At 55.5% G+C, this 20,473-nt stretch overlaps 2 protein-coding genes across 2 annotated transcripts; both read left to right on the top strand.

Moving 5' to 3' along the window:
• Nucleotides 1-5,167: 5,167 nt before the first annotated feature.
• On the top strand, nt 5,168-5,323 carry LOC311629212 (uncharacterized protein; the record flags this gene model as incomplete). The annotated part of the gene is made up of 1 exon (XM_084897161.1): nt 5,168-5,323. One exon carries the CDS (start codon nt 5,168-5,170, stop codon nt 5,321-5,323), a length of 156 nt encoding a protein of 51 aa, XP_084753287.1.
• Nucleotides 5,324-5,326: 3 nt separating this feature from the next.
• IFRD1 (interferon related developmental regulator 1) lies at nt 5,327-20,181 on the top strand. The gene is made up of 12 exons (XM_084897155.1): nt 5,327-5,466; nt 9,317-9,421; nt 9,501-9,585; nt 11,245-11,369; nt 12,660-12,817; nt 13,894-13,944; nt 14,015-14,175; nt 14,260-14,368; nt 17,035-17,169; nt 18,413-18,541; nt 18,876-18,971; nt 19,556-20,181. The coding sequence occupies exons 1-12, from the start codon at nt 5,367-5,369 to the stop codon at nt 19,643-19,645; spliced, it is 1,344 nt and encodes a 447-aa protein (XP_084753281.1). The 5' UTR covers nt 5,327-5,366; the 3' UTR covers nt 19,646-20,181.
• Nucleotides 20,182-20,473: the final 292 nt, after the last annotated feature.

Here is a 20,473-nt window from a genome sequence, read left to right as displayed (position 1 = left end):
GGTGGTGACGGTGATGATGGTGATGATGGTGGTGACGGTGATGACGGTGATGATGGTGGTGATGGTGGTGACGGTGATGACGGTGGTGATGGTGGTGACGGTGGTGATGGTGGTGACGGTGGTGATGGTGATGATGGTGGTGATGGTGGTGATGACAGCTTACACTTACGAAGCATCGGGTGCTAGGGTGAGCATCCTCAGAACCAATATAGAAGTCGTGTCAGTGATGTGTAAATGGAAATAATGTGAGATCATGCCTTCACACGGAAAAGCCTAAGCTATGGGAATCAAGCCAACCAATCAACAGCCTTCAAAGAAACGACAGCCGGGGCCTATCTGCTTAGCATCACATGAACCCTCTCATCGTGTGGGTGGGGACGTTTTATCCGGTGTTTGGGGCACAGAGGGCACCATGGCCCCCCGCTGGCAGCGGTTCAGAAGGAGAGCTGCCACTCCAGGGCCGGGCGGGGCGGCCACAGCACAAAGACCGCCGCCTGGGGACGCGGACAGAAGCCGAGCCTGTCGGTCTGCAGCCTTGGGGCCAGCAGAGGCGCCTGGGCGGGCCAGTCCTTCAGGCACCGGCACCAGGGGTCAGGGGTCACTGAGAACATCCCCCAGGCTCCGGGGACAGGCAGTCGTGTTCTGAGCCAAGGCCAGCAGGACCCTGCCGCCCACGGCTCTCAGCCCGGACTCTCTGCTGGCCAACAGGCCGGCCCCAGGGAAGTTGCACAGCCGCTCCGAACCCATTTCTTCATCCCAGAGCGGTCAGCTCGTCTTTCCTTCACGGTGGCGTAAGAAGTACATGTGGAAAGAGCCTAGAATTGTGTTCTTAGCGCATGCACACACACGCGCACACACACACACATGCAGATGGAAGCTTGCAGGCCAAGGATGTGTCCAAGGCATTGGTTGTGGTGATGGCGTTATGGTTTGCACTTATCTCCAAACTCAACTCGTGTGCATTAGACGTGTGAGGCTTTCACTATGGCACACCTCAGCACGGCCGTTAAAAACAGCCTGGGACAACGCCTGGACCGAGGGGACCTCCAGTAGTTAAGTCTCCTTCTTCCCCCGTAAGCAGCTTCTTTGCCTTTAAGAACATGGCTCAGAGACGGAGGAAACCCACCCTCGTTGGAGGAAACAGCTGTTGTCCAGCAGGGCCGCTGTGGTCGGATGCCTGGGCTGTTCCCCGCTGGAGGGGGGGTGGGCGGCCTGAGACGGCTCACCCAGTGGGTGCTGGCCTCTCTCCAATCTGCAGGAAGCTGCTGCACGCACTCGGCAAAGCCCTGGTGCCCGATTCCGAGCTGATGACCCCGGACTTTGCCCCCTTTGGGTCCCAGTCAAGAATGACAGCGCACACAATCGATGCCCCTCTGGGGAGGGTGCTCCAGGAGCACAGGAGGGATTTAAGTCAGAGGGGGCGAGGACCTGTGGCTTACAGGAGGGGCTGTGGAGGTGGTGCCAGTGCAGGAGTGACATTGAATTACCCGCTTTCCCACTCAGCACACTGACTGAGCATCCGCCACGTTGCGCCTCTGAGATAAGCAGGGACTAGAACAAACCTCCCTTCTCCCCGTTCCGGCAGCGCCGGCGGGAACTGAGCCAGCGACAGCCCGGCGGCACGGGGAGCTCTGGGGGAACACAGGCCTGGCGGTGCGGGGGTGAGGGGAGGCCGCGGGGAGCTGTCACCGAAGCTGAGATGAGAGTGGCAGTGTGGGGAGCTCAGGAGACAGCCTATCAGTGTGGGGAGCTCAGGAGACAGCCTATCAGTGTGGGGAGCTCAGGAGACAGCCTATCAGGCAGACGGAGCAGCTGCAGAAAGTCCAAGGGGAATGAACTTGGTATTGGGAGCTGGCGAGGCCGACGGCTGAGCCTGTGTGCAGCGGAGGAAAGAGGTGCAGATGAGATGGAGGGAGCAGTGCCCACCCTGAGCCAGGCCCGGCCGCTCCGGCACAGTGAACTCGGAGACCTGGGAGCTCCATGTGGCAGAGGGAGGGGCTGTGTCGTCAGCTGGTGAGCGGTGAGTCTTAGACTGAGAGCCCGAATAGTTACTCTCACTGCCAGGCAAAGAACCGACTGCAGTCTCTGAGAGATCCTGCCACAATGCTGCATTGAGAGGTTCCAATATCACATTTAAAATATATATATTTTTATTGATTTCAGAGAGGAAGGGAGAGGGAGAGAGAGATAGAAACATCAATGATGAGAATCACTGAGTGGCTGCCTCCTGCACACTCCACACTGGGACCAAGCCAGCAACCAGGCCTGTGCCCTGACCGGGAATCAAACTGTGACCTTCTGGTTCTTAGGTCGATGCTCCACCCCTGAGCCAGGCCGGCCGGGCTTGTCTGTCTTTCTTGTTCTTGAACCAAAGTCCTCGCTATGCACATCCCAGGAGAGGTCAGAGTTCACCTCATGTGTGTCTGCAGATTCAGGTTAATGTGACATTTATTCTTGCATCAAAAGAAGACTCAGTCAGTTGTGTTTTGTAGGTGGGGAATGGGATTCACCTTTTTAGGAGGGAAGAGGCATCACGTGATGTCAGGTTGGTCACAAACAAGTGATTCTTATTTGGGAGAGCTTTGCCTCGGGCCACAGGTGAGCGCAGCCCGTTGCCTGCCTTATATCCATGATCCCCCTTCATTCTCACCCACAGAGCCTCCGATTTGATCATCAATGAGCCCGACCACAAACACTGGCCTTCTAGATGACCCATGACCCGCCAGGCCAACTCCATGTAGGCTGAAGCCCCTAGGGGTGTTCTTTCTGAAGGAACAGGCCGAGCCTGAGTGGGGACAGCCCGTTGCCCTGTCCCCTTTCTCCTCTATTTCCAGAGACGCTGTCAGAGTTGCTGGGAGTCTTCTAATTTCTTCAACTATGTTGCCAAACCACTAAGTTGTTCTGGGATCACTGTCTTGTGAGGCCTGTGGCTAGATCTCTGTGTTTGTACCCGCCTGCGTTACACTGTAGACATAACACCCAGCTAAGCTGAATGTGGGAAAAGGAGCTCTCAGAGTTCATCCCACTGACAGCAACACTGCACCTGTGTAATGTCGCTCCCTTTTCAGGTCCCAGAAAAACCTAGTCAATGGTATTTCTTAACATTCCCTGACATCCAGTACCCATAAGGACAAAGATGACCCTTTCATGTGCTTTGAGGGACGGAGATGATGAAAACAAGGTTCTTCGCAGGGAGCTGACAATTTCATGAAGTGACAGTTGTGTGGACAAATATACGTAAAACCAGTGTGTGCCTGATGAGGTGGCTAGTCGCCCCAGAAAAGCCCCCAAGCGGCCATGAGCAGATGCAGATACAAGGACTGCGCCCAAATGCAGGCACAGCACAAGTTTCGAGGCTGGGAACCTGGACGCCAGGGCTCAGGGAGGAGCAGAATTGTTGCCTACGTGGTGTCTGGCCGATAAAGAGCCTGGGGTTATAAAATAGTCCTGTACTCCCTTCAGCCGGGGGCCTTCTCCCTCGGTGTCAGCCAAGGCCACGGGCCCGGATCCCCAGCCCTCGGAAGGGAGGGCCCAGGGACACAGTGGGAGCCCTGCCCACCGGCCTGCACCCTTATCTGGTTGACTCGCTCGGTGTGGTGCGCGCTGCTTCAGGGTCTGAACAGGCCGTGTGGCCGGGGCACTCCGGGGAGACTGAGGCCTGAGGAGGAAGAGACCACCTGGTCGGGCCTCAGGAAGGAGAGGCATTGGAGCTGGACCTGAGAGACGGATGGCTTTTGCACGGTGAGGATGGAGTTAGGGCATGGAGAACATGGGACAACGTGAGTGACCGCTCCGGGAGGGGAGCAGAGCTGTGGGCTGGGAAGGGGAGCGGGCAGGTGCCTGAAGATCAGGCGGTGTCCGGGGAAGCAGTGAAAGATGGGGCTGGAGAGGAGGGCCAGGCCAGGTTCAGAGGATCGGCATGCAATAGACGAGTGAAGGGAGGCTGGGAGGGTTCTTGAGCAACTAGTAAAGTGTGTGAGTAAATAAGGTTGGCACCTTCATCGCCCATGAAGCGTTGGTGGCATAACTGGGAGGTCCCGTATAATGTCGAAGGCTAGGACTCAAGGGTTTTATTATTCCCGGAGGGAGGGTGATGCCCATCGGAGAAGGAAACCACACAGGAGCCTGAGGCTCCGAATCTGGACTCATGGGGGAACAGCAGGAGTGTGACCACAGAGGGAAGGCAGGAGGAGGGCTGAGGGGCATGGGAGCCTTCGGATGCCAATGTGCCACAGGCAGCGAGGAGGAAAAGCAGGAACTCAGGGGAGAGGTGGGAGTCCCCAGCACTGAGGTGAGTCAGCGCGTTTGGCTTGCCTAAGCCTAGGAACACGAATGGAACAACAGGTCCAGAGTACAGGGCACAGGCCCCAAGGAAGACAGAGCTGGGATCACCTTGGGGGTGGGGGAATGGGGTAAACAAAACACTGCGATTAGTGGTATTTATAGCTCCTGTCTGTTTTACCAGCTGTCGGGTTCCCAGAAACTAACCCTGAGCCTGACCTTCTACCTGGCAGGTGAGGCGTGTGCTACCTGAACCGACAGCTCTTTCCAGGCTAGAATAAGACTAACCTGGTCAGGCTCGCCTTTCTCTGGAAAGGAAAGGCTCTCGGCCCTGAACGGGAGTTCAGCTCGAGTTACTGGCGATCGCTAAGGTAATTCAACAGCTAGAGCCACGGAAACGTGGCCCCGGCGGCGCCTGGCTGTCCCCGGGCCACGGCCGCCCGGGAGGATGGGGGCGGGGGGAAAAGGCGGAGGAGAACGCGAGCTGCTGGAGGAAGGGCCGCCGATGGCGCAGCTCCCAGGGGGCGGCTGGCTGTCGTCATCACGCGTACCGGTCCCTAGGCTCACCGCCCTTGCCGCTGCAGGTCCACTCCCCGCCGGCCCGGAAGCAGGGGCGGGGCCGCCGGGAGAGGACGTCTCCACCAGGCGGACTACATTTCCCAGAGTCCCATGCGGCAACAAGCCTGGCTCCCGGGGCGCCGGTGGAGCCCTGGCGGCCTGGGATCGGTAGTCCGCGTCCAGCGGCCGCGCCGGTGGGGAGAGGCACGGGGATTGGCCAGCGCGAGCTCTAGCCCCACCCACCTGCAGTGACACCAGACGGCCGTCTTGCTACTTAAGGCGTCGTGGCCGCGTCCGCCCCGCCTTAGCTCCCGCGCTAGAGAGAAACATGTATCGTTTCCGATCACAGCTCTTCACCGGGATTTCTGCAGCCGCCAGCGCCCGCCTTCACCCACGCCGCTTCTCGCCTCTGCTAGCCGAAGCCTCGCCGCTCAGCCGCCCGCCGCACCGCCGCACGAGTAAAAAGTGCAGCTCCATCGGCTGATCCTCGCTGAGCTCCGAGTCTGGGCGGCACCGGGCGTCCCACGATGCCGAAGAGTAAGAAGCGGAACACTGCCCACCGCGGCGGCGGCAGCGGTGGTGGCGGCGGCGGCTCCGGGGCAGATGCAGGGACGGCGACGACGGCAGGTAAGGGGGTCTCCCCGCCGCCGCCGGTGTCCCGGTGGCCGGCCGGCCTGGCGCGTCTTTCCGCCGGGGGCATGCTGGGAGTCGTAGTTCTTCTTTGGCTTGAGATGTGCGTCGGCCTGGCGCCGGGCAGGGCTGGCGAACTCCAACTCCCAGCGTGCCCCGGGCCCCCGCACCTCGCGGGATTTGGCGCTGGCGTGCGCTCCGAACTCGGGCTCCGGCGGTGGGGGCGGGGCAGTGGGTCCGGGGGCCGCGGGCGGGTCGGGGTCGGGGGGACGGGGCGCGGGGTGGGGGAGCGTCCGGAGAGGCCGGGGCCTGCCAGCGCGCCCCTCATGGGGCGGGGCCGGGCTGGGGGCGCGCCCCTGCCGTCCGCGGTCGCTTTGGCCGCCGGCGCCGGCGTGGAGCTGCCGGGAATGCCAAACGCCTGCCGGGCCTGGACGGGCCCGTGGGTCACGCGGCGCGGCCCCGGGCGCCGGAGCCGGGGTGACGCAGAGGCCGGCGGCCATGTGGCCTCCCCGCCCGCTGCCCTCGCGCGCCTGCCGCGTGCCGCCCCCCGGGCCGGGCCGGGGCTCCTGGGGGCAGAAGGGGGTGGGGGGTCAGGTGTGCCCCGGGGCGGCTGCGCTCGCCTTTGTCCGGAGGCGCTGCCGGAGCCCGGGCGGCGGCGGCGGGGCGGCGGGAGCTCGGGTTGCACGGGCGAAGGCTGGCTTCTGGCGTGTCCTCGCTGCACGGCGGCTTCTCCAGGAGGGGTCACTGCCCAAACTGCATGTTCGGTTCTCCTCCACCGGTCACTCCGCCCACGCGAAAGGCCTCCGGCAGAAAGCCCGGCCATTGGGCAGGCCGCCCGGGGTGCTAGTGGTTCTGTGACCGGAAGCTCGGGCTGGCGTGTCCTCGGTGCCCCGGGGAAAGGCTGTGCTCCACTGCGGCCCTCAGGGGGGCCTCCTCATGGCCGGCCTTGTGGTCAGGGCGATGGACACGCTGTGCGAGGGCCTCCCGGAGGATTCCGGCAGGAACGCCGGCAGCGCGGACTGCACATTTCCGAGTTGCCACTCGGAATGGGTTGCTGTAAATGCAGTCTTTGCTTTCTCTCTGTATTTGGTTTGGACGCTCTTGATGTTCCTCAAGTTCATTCTCGGTCACATAAGGAGTTTGTGGCATATGGTTGCTCCCGTGAACTGAGGGTCCCTCTGAACCTTCTGTGGTTCAGCTCTTCCTCTGAAGGAAGCATTTTCCTTCCGTCTTGACCGTCCGTGTTTTATCCTTTTGAGTTTGCCTTTTGTTGGTGAAACAAAGGGAAAGCGGCAGGCTGAAGCCACTCGGATGCCGTGGTGGTGGTGCTGGTGGCCATGATTCAGAACTAAACCTGTATTCCCGGCTGGGACTTCCTGCTGGACCTCCTTCCTTCGGGCACCCCGCAGAAAAGCCAGTCTAATGCTGCTGCCTTTTCTGTGCTTCAGCGGGAAGGGTGCCTAAAGGCCCGCACGTGTCAGTGGGGAAAGACGGTTAGGGTATGAGGCTGTGCTTGCTTTGAGTATCTGCAACGTGACACAGCCTCTGGAGAGTGGGTAGTGAGGTGAGATTGGCTTTTTTAAAAATTTAATTTGGTTTCATGTTCATGTACTTCTTATTCAGGAAATAAATGAATAAATAATAGTTAAGAGATGGAAATTGTCAGACACGTGTACTTAAAAACCACTTACTTGATCGGTCTTTTTATTTTTTAATATATTTTATTGATTTTTCACTGAGAGGAAGGGAGAGAGATAAGAGAGCCAGAAACGTCGATGAGAGAGAAACATCGACCAGCTGCCTCCTGCACACCCCCTACTGGAGTTGTGCCCGAAACCCAGGTACGTGCCCTTGACCGGAATCGAACCTGGGACCTTTCAGTCCGTAGACCGACGCTCTACCTCTGAGCCAAACCGGTTTCGGCTGATCGGTCTTTTTAACTGGCATCGAGAAGAAATGGGCTTCCTTTGAGATCTTCACGCGTACAATCAAGATAACCAACTTCTGCCCGGCCAGTGTTGCTCGGTGGCTGAGCGTCCACCTATGAACCAGGAGAGCACAGTTCAATTCAAGGTCAGGGCACGTGCCCAGGTGGCAGGCTCCATCCCGAATGATTCTCTCTCATCATTCTCTCCCTCTCCCTCTCTGAGGTCAATAAAAATACATTTTATAAAAGAAAACCAATTTCCGTAACCTTAATGGGTTTTCCAAAGTTAGTGGAGGCTGAAGGAAGGAAATAAAATCGGTCTATTGCACAGGTGTGCATACTTGTGATGGCACTTACTTTGGAGAGAGCGATTTTTAGGGGCAAACAAGACCTTGTAGTGAGTCAGCTCTCCCAGAAGGAAGGCCCTTGTGTCTGCTGTCGTTGCGCCTCATTAATGGCACTTAGGGTCACGAGGTGGATGACTCGGACTTAGATATTAGGCACTCGCACAGGGTTCTTTTCCTTGATTTTTTTTTTTTTTTTTTTTTTTAATCTCTATCTCCTTTAAGCCGTGGGAAATTGAGAGACAGGAGCTCATGCCTGGGAATAGTCTGCTTGAGGATAAGAAGTATAGGCTGAATGTGAAAATTGTCGATTGATGAATGGAGGTTAGTAAAAGTAAGCAGATGACTCAGCTGTTGCCATGACTTCACATCCTGGAAACAAAGGAAGATCCAGAAATAGAGAGTGATGTCATAGGGCTTTGTTTGTTTGTTTATTCTTGCCCTAAGCACTCTGATTAAAAAGTTTTGGGAGCTTGGCCTCACTGCTTATGTTTTATGACTTACTGTTCTGATGGGCAGTTTGTTCCCTTGAGGGTAGCAAGCACTGTTGAAGGCTGCTTGCTTCCTCTGCTGATAAAAAAATCTGCCAAGTTCTCTGTTTTGATTTTTACAAAAAGAAAAACACTATTATAAATAAACAACCCAACAACAAGTGAGATACATGCAGAGGATTCCTTTAAGACTGACTTAGGGTAGTAACTGTCACATGTTTTTTAGAATATGGACCTAGTGATAGTTGGCAGTCCTCTAATATACTGATAAGGAAACGAGCTCGAGGTAAATCAATGACTCAAGGTCACGTTTGGGCAGAATTTGGGACTTATTTGAACTCATTGCTCAATGTAATTCATGATGGGGCAATCCTGTTATTAATATGAAATTCCTACAAATCACAATGACTAGGAATATGGATTACTTAGGCTAATGAAATTGACAGGTTCTAGTTTAAAAAAATGAGATTTTACTTTTTAGTAACAGCACTGATATTTTTAAACCGTTTTGCTTACGTTAGAATCTTTATTTTACAGGTAGTTTATCTATCAGGCTATATCAAATACCAAAACTTCCATTTTAAGCCTCTTTTCCCTCTCAGTTCAGTCGTGTATAAAACTACCTTCCTGTAACTCCTTACATTCCTTCGAGTAGGACATGTGTATCCCAAAACCCATTCCCCAGTTACTGTTTCCCAAGTCGTGAATGTTGGGAAATATGTTTGTCTTAGTCTTATGATGGCCTATGACATCATAGTTTATTTCTGGATCTCGTTCCATTGTCTTCCTGATTTGAGGTGGTGGTTAGGAAGTAGTTTTTTCATCTGTGATCTGGAGCTGCCAGAAGACTGATATTTCTGAAGTTGATGGATATTGTAAATTGTTCATGCCCAGAAGAACATATTAGGTGAATTCACTTATTTTAGAAATTTTTGTGTGTTCTTTTATAGCATAATCATGTTTTCTTAAATAAATTTTGGGTTTTTATGACTGGATTCCTCTTAAGTAACTACTAAGATTCCCAAGTAAAATATTTGCATCGATGGCTGCGAAGTCTCTTACCTCCACCTTTGTTGACTTCCCAGGTGGCCAGCATCGGAATATCCAACCATTCAGTGATGAGGATGCATCGATTGAAACGATGAGCCACTGCAGTGGTTACAGCGATCCTTCCAGTTTTGCTGAAGATGGTATGCCTTTTACATTCCGTTCGCACCTTTAAAAGGATGCCACTAACTGACAGCGCTGACTGGTTCCTGTTGTTCTTAGGACCAGAAGTCCTGGACGAGGAAGGGACACAAGAAGACTTGGAGTACAAGCTGAAGGGGTTTATTGACCTGACCCTGGATAAGAGGTAGAGCACGGTGGAGACACTCCCGTGGGCTGTTTCGTCAGCACCCTCGCTGTGCCACGTGGGCAGGCCTCAGACTTAACAGCAATGTGGTCTGTGTGCTTTTTAAGCTTGATTTGTTTACTTTGGATGTCTAAGTGGTTCTTGTTTCTTTGGACTTTTGATGTGGGTAGAAACGTGCCTTAGAATTTAGATTGACTCCGATGAGTCATTGTTCTAGCATAATGCCCGTCACTGTGACTGCAGCCAGGATGGATATATTGAATTAAGAGTTAATGTTCTAGAAAGGACAGCTGGACTTCCTGTAAGCCTTGTGTTCGCAGTTTTGTTAGGGACATGAAAAATACCAAAGCTGGTCGTTTTCTTACTTCCTAGTAGCTCTAGAACATGCTCAAAACCAACGGAATTGAAGAGCCCAGGGGATGAGACAGGAACTCTTAGACTTTTGTAGTGTTAGTGTTTACTTTAAATGTAGAGGGTATTTGTAGAATAAGGAATACAGGAGAGCATGTCCTGCCCATTGAAATGATAAAATACTATGTGGTCATTTAAAGTTGTGGTTTTAAACTATAAGCAGAAAAGTGCTGAGATATGGAACAGCTTAAAATGTTTTGGGTAATAAGGTGAGTGTAGATGAAAAGTATATTATTAGAAAACTAGAAGCCTGGTGCATGAAATTCGTGCAAGGGGCGGGGGTGTTCCTCAGCCCCGCCTGCACCCTCTACAATCTGGGACCCTCATTGATGCCTAACTGCTCACCTGTCAGCCTGATTACCCCTAACTGTCCTCCCCTGCAGGCCTGGTCACCCTTAACTGCCCTTCCCTGCAGGCCCGGTCGCCTCCAACTTCCCTCCTCTGCCAGCCTGGTCACCCCTAACTGCCTTCCCCTGCAGGCTTGATCGCCCCCAAATGCCCTTCCTTGCAGGCCTGGTCCCTCCCAACTGCCCTCCCCTGCTGTCCTGATCACCCACAGGTGCCCTCTCTTGCAGGCCTGGTCCTTTCCAATTGCCCTCCCCTGCTGGCCTGATTGCCCCCAACTGCCCTCACTTGAAGGCCTAGTCCCTCCCAACTGTCCTCCCCTGCTGACCATCTTGTGTCCACATAGGGCAGGATCTTTGACCACATGGGGGTATCCATCTTGTGTGTTGGAGTGATGGTCAATCTGCATATTACTCTTTTATTATATAGGATAGAGGCCTGGTGCATGGGTGGGGGCCAGCTGGTTTGCCCTGAAAGGTGTCCTGGATCAGGGTGGGGGTTCCCTTGCGGCGTGGGGCAGCCTGGGCAAGGGGCCTGTGGTGGTTTGCAGGTCAGCCATGCCCCCTGGTGACCCAAGCGGAGGCTCTGGTATTTGGGATTTATTTATCTTCTACAATTGAAACTTTGCAGCCTTGAGTGGAGGCCGAGGCCCTCCATCGCTGGGGAAACCCAAGCCAAAGCCATCTTGGTTGGGTTGGTTTGATTTACATACTTGCTCCTGATTGGCTGGTGGTCGTGGCTTGTGGGTGTAGTGGAGCATGGTTAATTTGCATATTATTATTTTATTAGATAGGGTGTTTAGAGCTGATGAGAATTAGACTGTAAAAATCTGTAAACAAAGCACTCAGGAGGGCAGACGAGCCCGGTGTGAAAGTCACTGACCTGACGTGCTTGTTTCTGCAGCGCCAAGACCAGGCAGGCGGCCCTCGAGGGCCTGCGGGGCGCCCTGGCTTCCAAGCTGCTCTCCGAGTTCCTCCTGGAAAGAAGGATGACCCTGACCGACAGCATCGAGCGCTGCCTGAAGAAAGGTACCCTCCCCGCGCCCGCCCGGGCCCCGAGGCCCCGGGGTCAGGAACGCGCCGGAAGCCCGGCTCCCGGGAAGCTGTGCTGTCTGTGGGAACAGCTGGAGCTTGGCCGGGGGTCCGCGTGCTGTTGTGTCGGACCAGGGGAGGCTGTTGTCATGGGCGGCAGACAGGCTGGGAAGCTGGGTCAGATGCTAACCAAAGCGAGCATTGAAAAGGCCACTTTTTATTTTCCTAAACTTGAAAAAGGGCCCTAATTTTCTAGCTCGTCTTCCTGGTGCTTTTTAAAACGGCCATGCCTGTGGCTGACGGCATTTCCAGCTTACCCCTTGGGGTATTTGGACTCTAGGACTTTGTGTTAGAGATTCTGGAATTCCTATTGTCATAATCATGGGCCTTTGAGAATAAAGACAGACCTCAAAGAGTAAGTCTGGCGTTACCAGACTGGTCAGTTTTAGGAACCCCCCAAATTGACGCAGTTTGGGGCTGCCACCTTACCCATGTTGCCAAGTAAAAAGGTTACAGAGATAATTACCTTCCGTTATGCTGACTGGATGGACAAAGTGTTTCCAGCACAAACGCCGTGGAACACACGGGTTCCTCTGAGTTGATGATGAGATGCGCTCCGTTCCTGACTCTCCGCCTCGGGGAGGGGTCCTGCTGGCGGGTGGGTGTTGTCTGACCCACTCGGTGCAGAACGAGGCTGGCAGAGACTGTCCAGGCTGGTGGAATTTGCCTGGAGCTGTCCCTATGGAGCCGATGGCTTTGTTAGAGGTGTTTCCATGGGAACTGTCTCCTGTAAGGTAGCTGAGCTCGGTGACCTTTAACAGTTCCGGTCCAGCCCACACACTTTGCCCACTCTCAGTGTATCCGGTATAACCTACACCTTCATGAATGTGCTCCTGTGTCTGAAAGAGCACTTCAGTCTTCATCCCACCGGGGACCCGGAAGTTTCCTTTCCCCGTGGGCTGGTGCACCGGCCGTGCTTGGGGCGGGAGTCGGGGCTGGGCCCTCCCCCGGCCGGAGGGTCCTTGTCTTCTGAACTGTGACAGCCCCTCAGGTCGCATCCACCTGCAGGTCACAGGCGAGGCCTGCCCGCGTGGCTAGCAGGGGGTCTGATTGGAGCATCAGTGTCCGGAGCTGAGCTCTGTTTCACTGGGTTTCCCGGGAAGCTCATGTCACAGCCCGCGTGTGGGAGCATGACTGCCTGTGCGGTCCGTCCCGGTGGGTGTGTTGCGAGTCCTGCCTCCATCCCTGGTCCTGGAAGTGCCCGTCTCAGCTCCCCTGTCCCCGCAGGGAAGAGCGACGAGCAGCGCGCGGCGGCGGCCCTGGCGTCCGTCCTCTGCGTGCAGCTGGGCCCCGGCATCGAAAGCGAAGAGGTTCTGAAGACCCTGGGACCCGTCCTGAAGAAGATCGTTTGTGACGGAGCAGCCAGCACCCAGGCGCGGCAAACGGTGAGGCCGAGCTCTGAACGTGTGGTGTGGGCAGCACCTGGCCGTGACCTGGGCCAGAGGAGGGGGTCGGTGCCGCCCGGAGGAGAGGCAGAAAGCAGGCTCCCTCCTCGCAGGGCTGCCCTGGGGCTTCCCGGTCAGCGCTGGCCTCAGGCGGCCGGCGGGCAGGCAGTCGCTTGTAAGGAAACGCTGTGTGCTGAGCCATGTCTGCCTTGGGGTCTCCTAGGCTCCGTTAGCCCCTTTTCCTCCGACAAAAGGCAGCTGCAGGGTTCCCCACCTCTTCCAGCGTGTCCCAGACCAGAAAGATCTGAGCTAATGAAACGCTTCGTTAGGGGAGAAGTTGGAGGACAGTTACTTTGTTTTATGAGATTGCTGCTGCTGGTTGCTTATTTTTTGAAAGCCGAGTTATTTTTTAGAAGTTGTCATAGTAAACTCTACATTAAAACAAATGCATGTAAGTGATTTTTAAAACCTGTCGCAAACTTAACGCTTTAGCGGTGTTGAATAGAGAGAGTGGTGTGCTCATGGAAGGGGTGGGCCGATGCCCGGGGCCTGACAGAGGGGTGCAGTTAGGCCAGCCAGGACACTGTCTCCCCTCCCGCCTCCAGAAGGAGCATAGCCCTGCCCACACCTAGACTGCTGCCTTCCAGACTATCATAGAATAGATATGTGGTTGTTTCAAGCCACTAAATTTGTTATGGCAACTATAGAAGTAGCTTTAAAAAATAGCAACAAATTAAAGGTTTTCATAGGGAAAGTAGTTTTCTTTATCCCAAATGTCCAAACCTCTATGATTGGAATTGAAGTTTGCAAAGATCCACTAGGGCAGTGGTGGGCAAACTCGTCAGTTTGCCGACCACTGCTCCAGGGGAAGGGAAGCAGTGACAGTCCGATGTCAGAGTTCGGTGGCAGAGCTTGAGCCATACCCACCCCTCCCCTTGGCCGTCCTCCCTCCGCATCTCTGACCGCTGGGCCTGCTGTGGGCGCGCGGGTGAGAGGGTGCTCATTGAGTGGTAGCAGCGGGAAGATGACAGTTAATACAGAAGGTGGGCATTAAGGCTGCGTGCTTGTTGTTTCAGTGTGCCACGTGCTTTGGCGTTTGCTGTTTCATTGCCACGGACGACATCACGGTGAGTAGAAGGCCTGGCGGGGCTCCCTCCGGGTCCCAGGGGGAGAGAGGCTCACGCTCTGTCCCCCCAGGAGCTGTACGCGGCCCTGGACTGCCTGGAGGGCCTCTTCTGCAGGGCTGGCCTCAAGGACAAGGACGCGCCGGGCGGCGGGCTCCCGGTCAGTGCGCTCCTGGCCTGGGCGCTGCTGCTCACCATCTGCCCCGCCTGCGAGCTGAAGAAGCGGCTGGAGACGTACGTGGCCTCGGCCTTGCTTTTACGAACGTGTTGTCGGCGCCCCTGTTGGTGCTCCCGGTGTAATGACTGCCTGTCTTCCAGGCATTTCCACAAACTCCCGAGCCTCCTGTCTGCGGACGACGTGAACATGCGGATCGCGGCCGGCGAGACCTTGGCGCTGCTGCTGGAACTGGCCCAGGGCATGGACAGCGTGAGTGCCGTCCCCCTGGGGGTGTGGGGTGGCCGGGGCCGGCCGGAGGGAGCCCTGGCTTGTTTGGAACCTGCCAGGGCCACGTGGTGCTTGCAGCCCGGAAACCAGAGGGGGGCGGGCGGCTTCGGGATGGAGCCCTCCCACCCAGCTGTGCCGTCTGCTGCCGGAGGCTCGTGCCCCTCTGTGCCGCGGGCTGCGGGCATGGTGCTGCAGCGTGAGTGTTAGACATGGATGTCCAGTCAGTCAGCGCAGGTGTGACTCACGGAGGAGCCAGGCCTGGCCCTGCATTGGGGCCTGTGCTGTGCGGGTTCCCCGCCTCCATCGTCTCGTGGGGCCACCATCACGGTCGGCTCAGGGGACAAGGGCGGGAGGTGTCTGACAGGCGTCCACCGTCCCAGAATGTCCAGTTCCGCCCTCAGTCCTGTGCTCTGGGACTCGACCTCGGGCTGATGGCACAGCTGTCCCCACCCCCTAAGCTCCTGGTACAGTGTGAATCTTGGTTACTTACTAGGCCTTTAGTTTAAGGAGAAAAGAGACTTTCCACAACGAAGCTTGTGCGGTTAAACCATTAACAGCCAGGAGCCTGGGACTGCACTGCTCTGGCGGCCCTCGTCCTACACGTGCCGGTGGCCTGGGTTAACGCGTTCAGACCGAGTTTGTGTCTGGAGGTGCCCTTTCCTGCCATCCCCACCCCCACCCCCCACCCCGCCACCTTCCCGAAGGAGAGCAGGCAGAGGGAGGGGGTGGTAGCTGTCAGCGGCTACGGATTCTCCGTGAGAAACGACGTGGGTTAGAGGTCAGGCTGATGCTGCCCGGCATGAACCTCCCTGACCTCAGGCCCGGCAGCCGCCGCCTGTGTTTAGTCCTGGCTCCGCCCCTGCCCAGCCGGCTCCTCTCCTCCAGTGCTGCTCACGGTGGCAGCCAGTGCAGCGGCGGGTGCTCGTGTGAGTTTGTGAACTTCGTGCACATCCTAGGTCCCTGGTTAGTGAACACGCAGGAGCCCCGTGGTTTCATGGCCGGTTCTTGTCCGGGACAAAGGCTGGTGCTTGCCAGCGTTCTGTCTGCTCCTTTGGGTGAGGAGGTGAGCTTCTGAAAGGGTGAGGGTGGAGTGCGGTGTCAGAGGGCGTCCGAGGACTGGCAGGAGCTGACGGAGAGTGTGCTGATGGACGTGTGGCTGAGTCACCCGAGCTCCTGTGGGCCTGCTGGGCCAGGGCCCCCAGCAGTGATGGCTGCCTGGGAGCCGAGGCTGTCCTCCGGGGGGAGGGGTGGAGGTGGGGTGCTGAGACCTGCCCCAGGGTCCCTCGTTCTTGGGACAAACTGAGGGATGCGTAGTTCTCTTCATTGCTGCTTATTCTGTCACGTGTATTTGAAATCTTCCGTACGTTCTTTTTATTTTTGAGAATTCTGTAAAAGAACAAGTAGACAATGACCTATGCAGGAAACTGCCGGTGCCTGAATGTACTCTCTCCTGCAAGCAAGACTGCTTCCGTCTGGTTAGGATGGAGTCGGATTTATTGGGATTTACAGCAGATCAATAGACCTTTGATCTGCTTTCCTGCCTCATCCGCTTTGTAATTGCTTCTCTAGATGCGGGTCTTCATGGGTGTTGTCTCCAGCTACTCAGACATAGGAGGCTGAATTGGGACATTTGAAGAGACCATTTGTTAGAACAGTTGATGATATTTGATCTCTAAAATATCAACCATAAGAAAATATTTATGTGCTTGCAAGTTAGAAAACTGTTATTTTAGTTTCAACTTCATTTTCCAGCAGTGTAATGTTCTTTTTCATTCCGGATATTAAAAGGAATCACATTTATACTTTGGAGATTAAACAGTTACAGACACCGTTTAAAGAATGCCCAGGAAAAGAGCCGCTGGTCTCAGTGGGACGTTAGTGGTTATCACCGCGCCTTAGGAAAGCTGACCGGCACTCACAGCCGGAGCTGGGCGCCCGCGTCTCCCCGTGTCTGCTCTCGCTTCGGTCTTCGACGACTTCGCTCTTCTCTCAGTCTGTAACGTGGCTGTAAAACAGAGTGGGGGCTGAGAACACCACGCGGGTGGCAGAGGAGGAGAGGGGACACGTGAGACAGGATCCACAATAAAAACAAACCACGGAATAGAGAGGCTGCTGGAAGGGCAGCCACAGACACTGTCCCGGGCCCCGTCGGCTCAGGAGCAGCCCCTCGGGATCAGTGAAGGCTCCCGCCCAGCGGGGCTGAACACCTCCCAGCACGGAGTGGTCCCCGGGTGTGCCTGATCGATGCTTCCTGCCCGTTTGGAACCTGCCAGGGCGGCATACATTAGGAGCTCTAAAGGCTCCTGGGCTGCGTGGGGATGGACACGTGTGCTCCCGGGAGCGTGGGGAGAAAGGACACAGGATACACGGATGCGCGGGAGCCTGACCCGCCTGCCCGAGCCCAGCACGGCTGGTGCCGCAGGCGCAGCCTCTCCGAGGGCACCGGATGTGTGTGGGGGGGTCAGGTTGTTGGGTGGCTCTGCCGACTGGTGGCCAGGATTCTGGGTTACGTGCTGGGTGAGACGGAAGCTGATTCTGTGCCGGACCCACAGAGCCTCAGTTTGGGCAGCTCTGCGGGGATGCCTCGTGGCCCGGCGGCTCCGGGGGACGCGGGAGGAGCGGTCACACTAACCCGTGTGTCTCCGCAGGACTTCCTGTACGAGGACATGGAGTCTCTGACCGAGATGCTCCGGGCCTTGGCCACCGACGGCAACAAGCACCGGGCCAAGGTGGACAAGCGGAAGCAGCGGTCGGTGTTCCGGGACGTGCTGCGGGCCGTGGAGGTGAGCGCGCCGGCCTGCCCCGTCCGGGCGTGGGCATCGGGCCCGCCTGTGACCAGACAGTTCTCTCTGCCACTACCGAGCGGCTTCCAGCAACAGCAAGGAAGACCTCCGTTTTTCTTCCTTTTTAAAAATATATTTTTATTGATGTCAGAGAGGAAGGGAGAGGGAGAGAGAAACATCAATGATGGGAGAGAATCATGCATCAGCTGCCTCCTGCACACCCCCTGCTAGGGGCCGAGCCCACACCCCGGGCCTGTGCCCTGACCAGGAATCACACCGTCACCTCCTGGCTCCTAGGTCGATGCTCAACCACTGAGCACCACCGGCCAGGCAAGACTTTTCCAACAAAGAAAGATTTATTCTGACGTGTAAAGGTATCCTTTATCAAGTTTAAGCAGTTACAAATTTTCACAGTGATAGAAATTATTTCACTTGGGTGTGCTTGGCCATGACTGAAGCAATGGTACTTAGCACAAACATCCTTAGTGTCGTGTTTTTTTGTGTGAATGGTAAAGTATCGCCTGCCCCTCGGCAGCTGGAAGGTGCTAAAAGCTGAAATAAAATCCAGCATTTTAACAGGACCCTAAGCTATTGTCCCTGCTTCAGCCCCGCTCTGGCCTCTGTGTCTGCCCAGCAGCCCGTGGCCTGGCAAGGTTGGGGCTGAGAGGCACGCTGTCGGGTAAAGGCAGTCTTACTGTGGACCGCAGTCTGTGTGTGTGTGTGTGTATCTGTGTGTGTGTATGTGTGTGCGTGCGCACGCTCGGGTGTGTGCAGGTAAAAGTATGTCTAGATATACAGGTGGTTCTTTAGTAAGTGCATCACCAAAGAGCCATCAGCCGGCCTGCCTGTGAGGTTGGAATGGGCGCTGGAACAGGTGCTCGGGCCGAGGTGTGGCGGGCTCCTCCCTGTAACCTGTGCAGCTCTGGAAACGAAATGTCCCAGCTCCTGCCAGGACAGATACCTGACTTTTCTCCAAGTTCGTTGAGTGGCGTTGAGGTTGAGAAACGTCCACAACAATGTGGTTTTGCCTTTAAAGTTCCCCCACACGGAGTGGTGCCTTCAGGCTGTCACCCTGAGGCATCCTGCCCCCAGGGGAGGGCACTGCTGCTGAGTCTGCACACGCCACCCGTCCCGTTCACGGATCCCGACGTGTGTGTGTGTGTGTGTGTGTCAAGAACTGTGTTGGTGTGGGGTCTCTTCAGCCTGTCATTTCCTCTTACAAGTCTGGCTTTCCTTTGGCCAGGATCGGGATTTCCCCACAGAGACGGTGAAGTTTGGTCCTGAGCGCATGTACATCGACTGCTGGGTCAAAAAGCACACCTACGACACGTTCAAGGAGGTGCTGGGCTCCGGCATGCAGTACCACCTGCAGGTGAGGCTGCGGCCTTCAGTGGGAGCTGGGGAGGGGCTGCTGAGGGGGTGAGGCTAGTGAGTGCGGGATGCTCGGCGTGGACAGGCATGGCACCGCAGCATGGGAGGGTGGCACGCAATGACAGGCAAAGTGTCCCCGCACCTGCCTGTCCCCCAGGAGCCATGAGATCTTGGTGGAAACAGTGGGCGTAGCGCCAGGTTCAAGGCCTGGGGAGCCGGGTCCCGCGGGAGAGGGCAGTCGTGACCCGTTCACAGTTCCCCTCACCTGCCCTCAGCCCGCTCCTGTAGCTGAACAGCTGGCGCTAACCAGCCTGTCCCCTTTCCTTTGACCCAAGTCGAACGAGTTCCTCCGCCACGTGTTTGATCTGGGACCCCCGGTGATGCTCGACGCTGCCACGCTGAAGACGATGAAGATCTCCCGGTTTGAGAGGGTAGGTTTTGCTCTGTTCCAGGCCCTGGCTGCCCGCCCGTGCTGCCAGCGGTGGGTTCGGCGGGCTGGGCGGTTCTCCCTGCCGCAGGCCAGGCTCCGGAGGCAGGACTTCTGCCCTATCCTGTTATCCTAGCATAGGCGCTGTGTGAAGTTTTTTATTTAAGAATAAATTTAACACAGTGCTGCTTTGGTGCCAGATCACTGAGCGGCCACACTCCACAGCAGGGGCTGCATGGGGTGAAGCACTGTCAGTCTGCTTGGTGTTAAAATGGAGCTTCGTCTTAAGTTTTGTGACAGACAGCATCGTTGGAATTTTTTCCACATTAGTTCATGATTTGACTTTTCCTTGATCAGATTCAGTGTTGATGCACTTTCTTCTTTTTTTACTCTTTTCACTGGAATTTTCTTAATGTAGATAGTCACTATCATAGGTGTTTGATTTCCCCCTTGTTCTTTTTGTATATGTGTGTTTTATAAACATAAGATATTTATAGGGTCAGATTAGTTCATTTCTCTCTTGTTTTTAACATTTTGTAAGACTTTCTAAGCCTGTGGGTCACACGTGTTTTCCTGTCTCCATTCCAGCATTTGTACAATTCTGCAGCCTTCAAAGCGCGAACGAAAGCTCGGAGCAAGTGTCGCGACAAGAGAGCAGATGTGGGGGAGTTCTTCTAGCTTCACCCGAAGACCCTCCCTGATTCCAGCTTCTTCTTTTGTAATTTCTCGTATTTAAACTCTGTGGACAGTTTTTATCGCGCGTCAACATAGATAGCTTTTGTAGCAGGGGTTTGATTACTTATAATTTAATGTATAGATTGCAAGTGTGAGTTCTGATTATTGACTTTTCTCTGTAAATAACAGTAAACCATGAAGAAGGTGTTCGTAATGTTTGGCCATTTTTGTCTATTTATGAGGAGAGCAAAAATAGGGTATTTCATAAGAAAACTTAGCCGAGATGAAATCTACTGACTGTGGTGTGTCAGACACAGCGACCTAATGAACAGCTACTACAGGCATTTAAGATCTCAGACAGATGAGCTCTGGAGACAGTCCTGGCAGCTGGTTTTTCTGGAAGCTGCTGTGTTTTTGGCTGTAAGTGGAAGCTGGTGATTTTAACTTGTCACTGGGGTCCAGCTGTGGGGCCAGCACTGCGGGGGGACACTCACTGCACTGCGCTCTTCATCCCCAAATAAAGGTCTTTTCACACCAAACTGCTTCTTTTCTGTGAGGAAAGTTTTGGACTTGAGGTTCAGAATGACGAGGTGGGGGAGGGAGGGGCCTGGAAAACAGGTGGAAAGGAAGGAGGACTGGCTGGGTGGCTGCCCTGAGTGGTTCTTAGCTTCTGGAGGAGTGAGCCTGGATGTCTGGACTTCTGCGTGAAGCTGCCTGCGGGGCCTTGCACAGCAGCACGTGCCCTTGGGTCCGCAGGTGCCGAGGACAGAAGTCTGACCAGTCGCAGCTGGAGAAGCTCATCTGGTCGGGGCTGGTGGAGCCTGACGAGGC

Source organism: Pipistrellus hanaki (genome assembly GCF_964339955.1).
Source record: "Pipistrellus hanaki genome assembly, chromosome: 10".
Lineage (NCBI taxonomy): Eukaryota > Metazoa > Chordata > Mammalia > Chiroptera > Vespertilionidae > Pipistrellus > Pipistrellus hanaki.
This window is presented reverse-complemented; position numbering and strand designations above follow the sequence as displayed.

What these genes read in the sequence shown, in the direction of transcription:
- IFRD1 (XM_084897155.1), top strand. Translation starts at nt 5,367, where the DNA reads ATGCCGAAGAGTAAGAAGCGGAACACTGCCCACCGCGGCGGCGGCAGC. An exon ending in TTCCAGTTTTGCTGAAGATG is followed by an intron (nt 9,422 to 9,500) that starts GTATGCCTTTTA and finishes TGTTGTTCTTAG; the next exon opens with GACCAGAAGTCCTGGACGAG. An exon ending in GCACCCAGGCGCGGCAAACG is followed by an intron (nt 12,818 to 13,893) that starts GTGAGGCCGAGC and finishes TTGTTGTTTCAG; the next exon opens with TGTGCCACGTGCTTTGGCGT.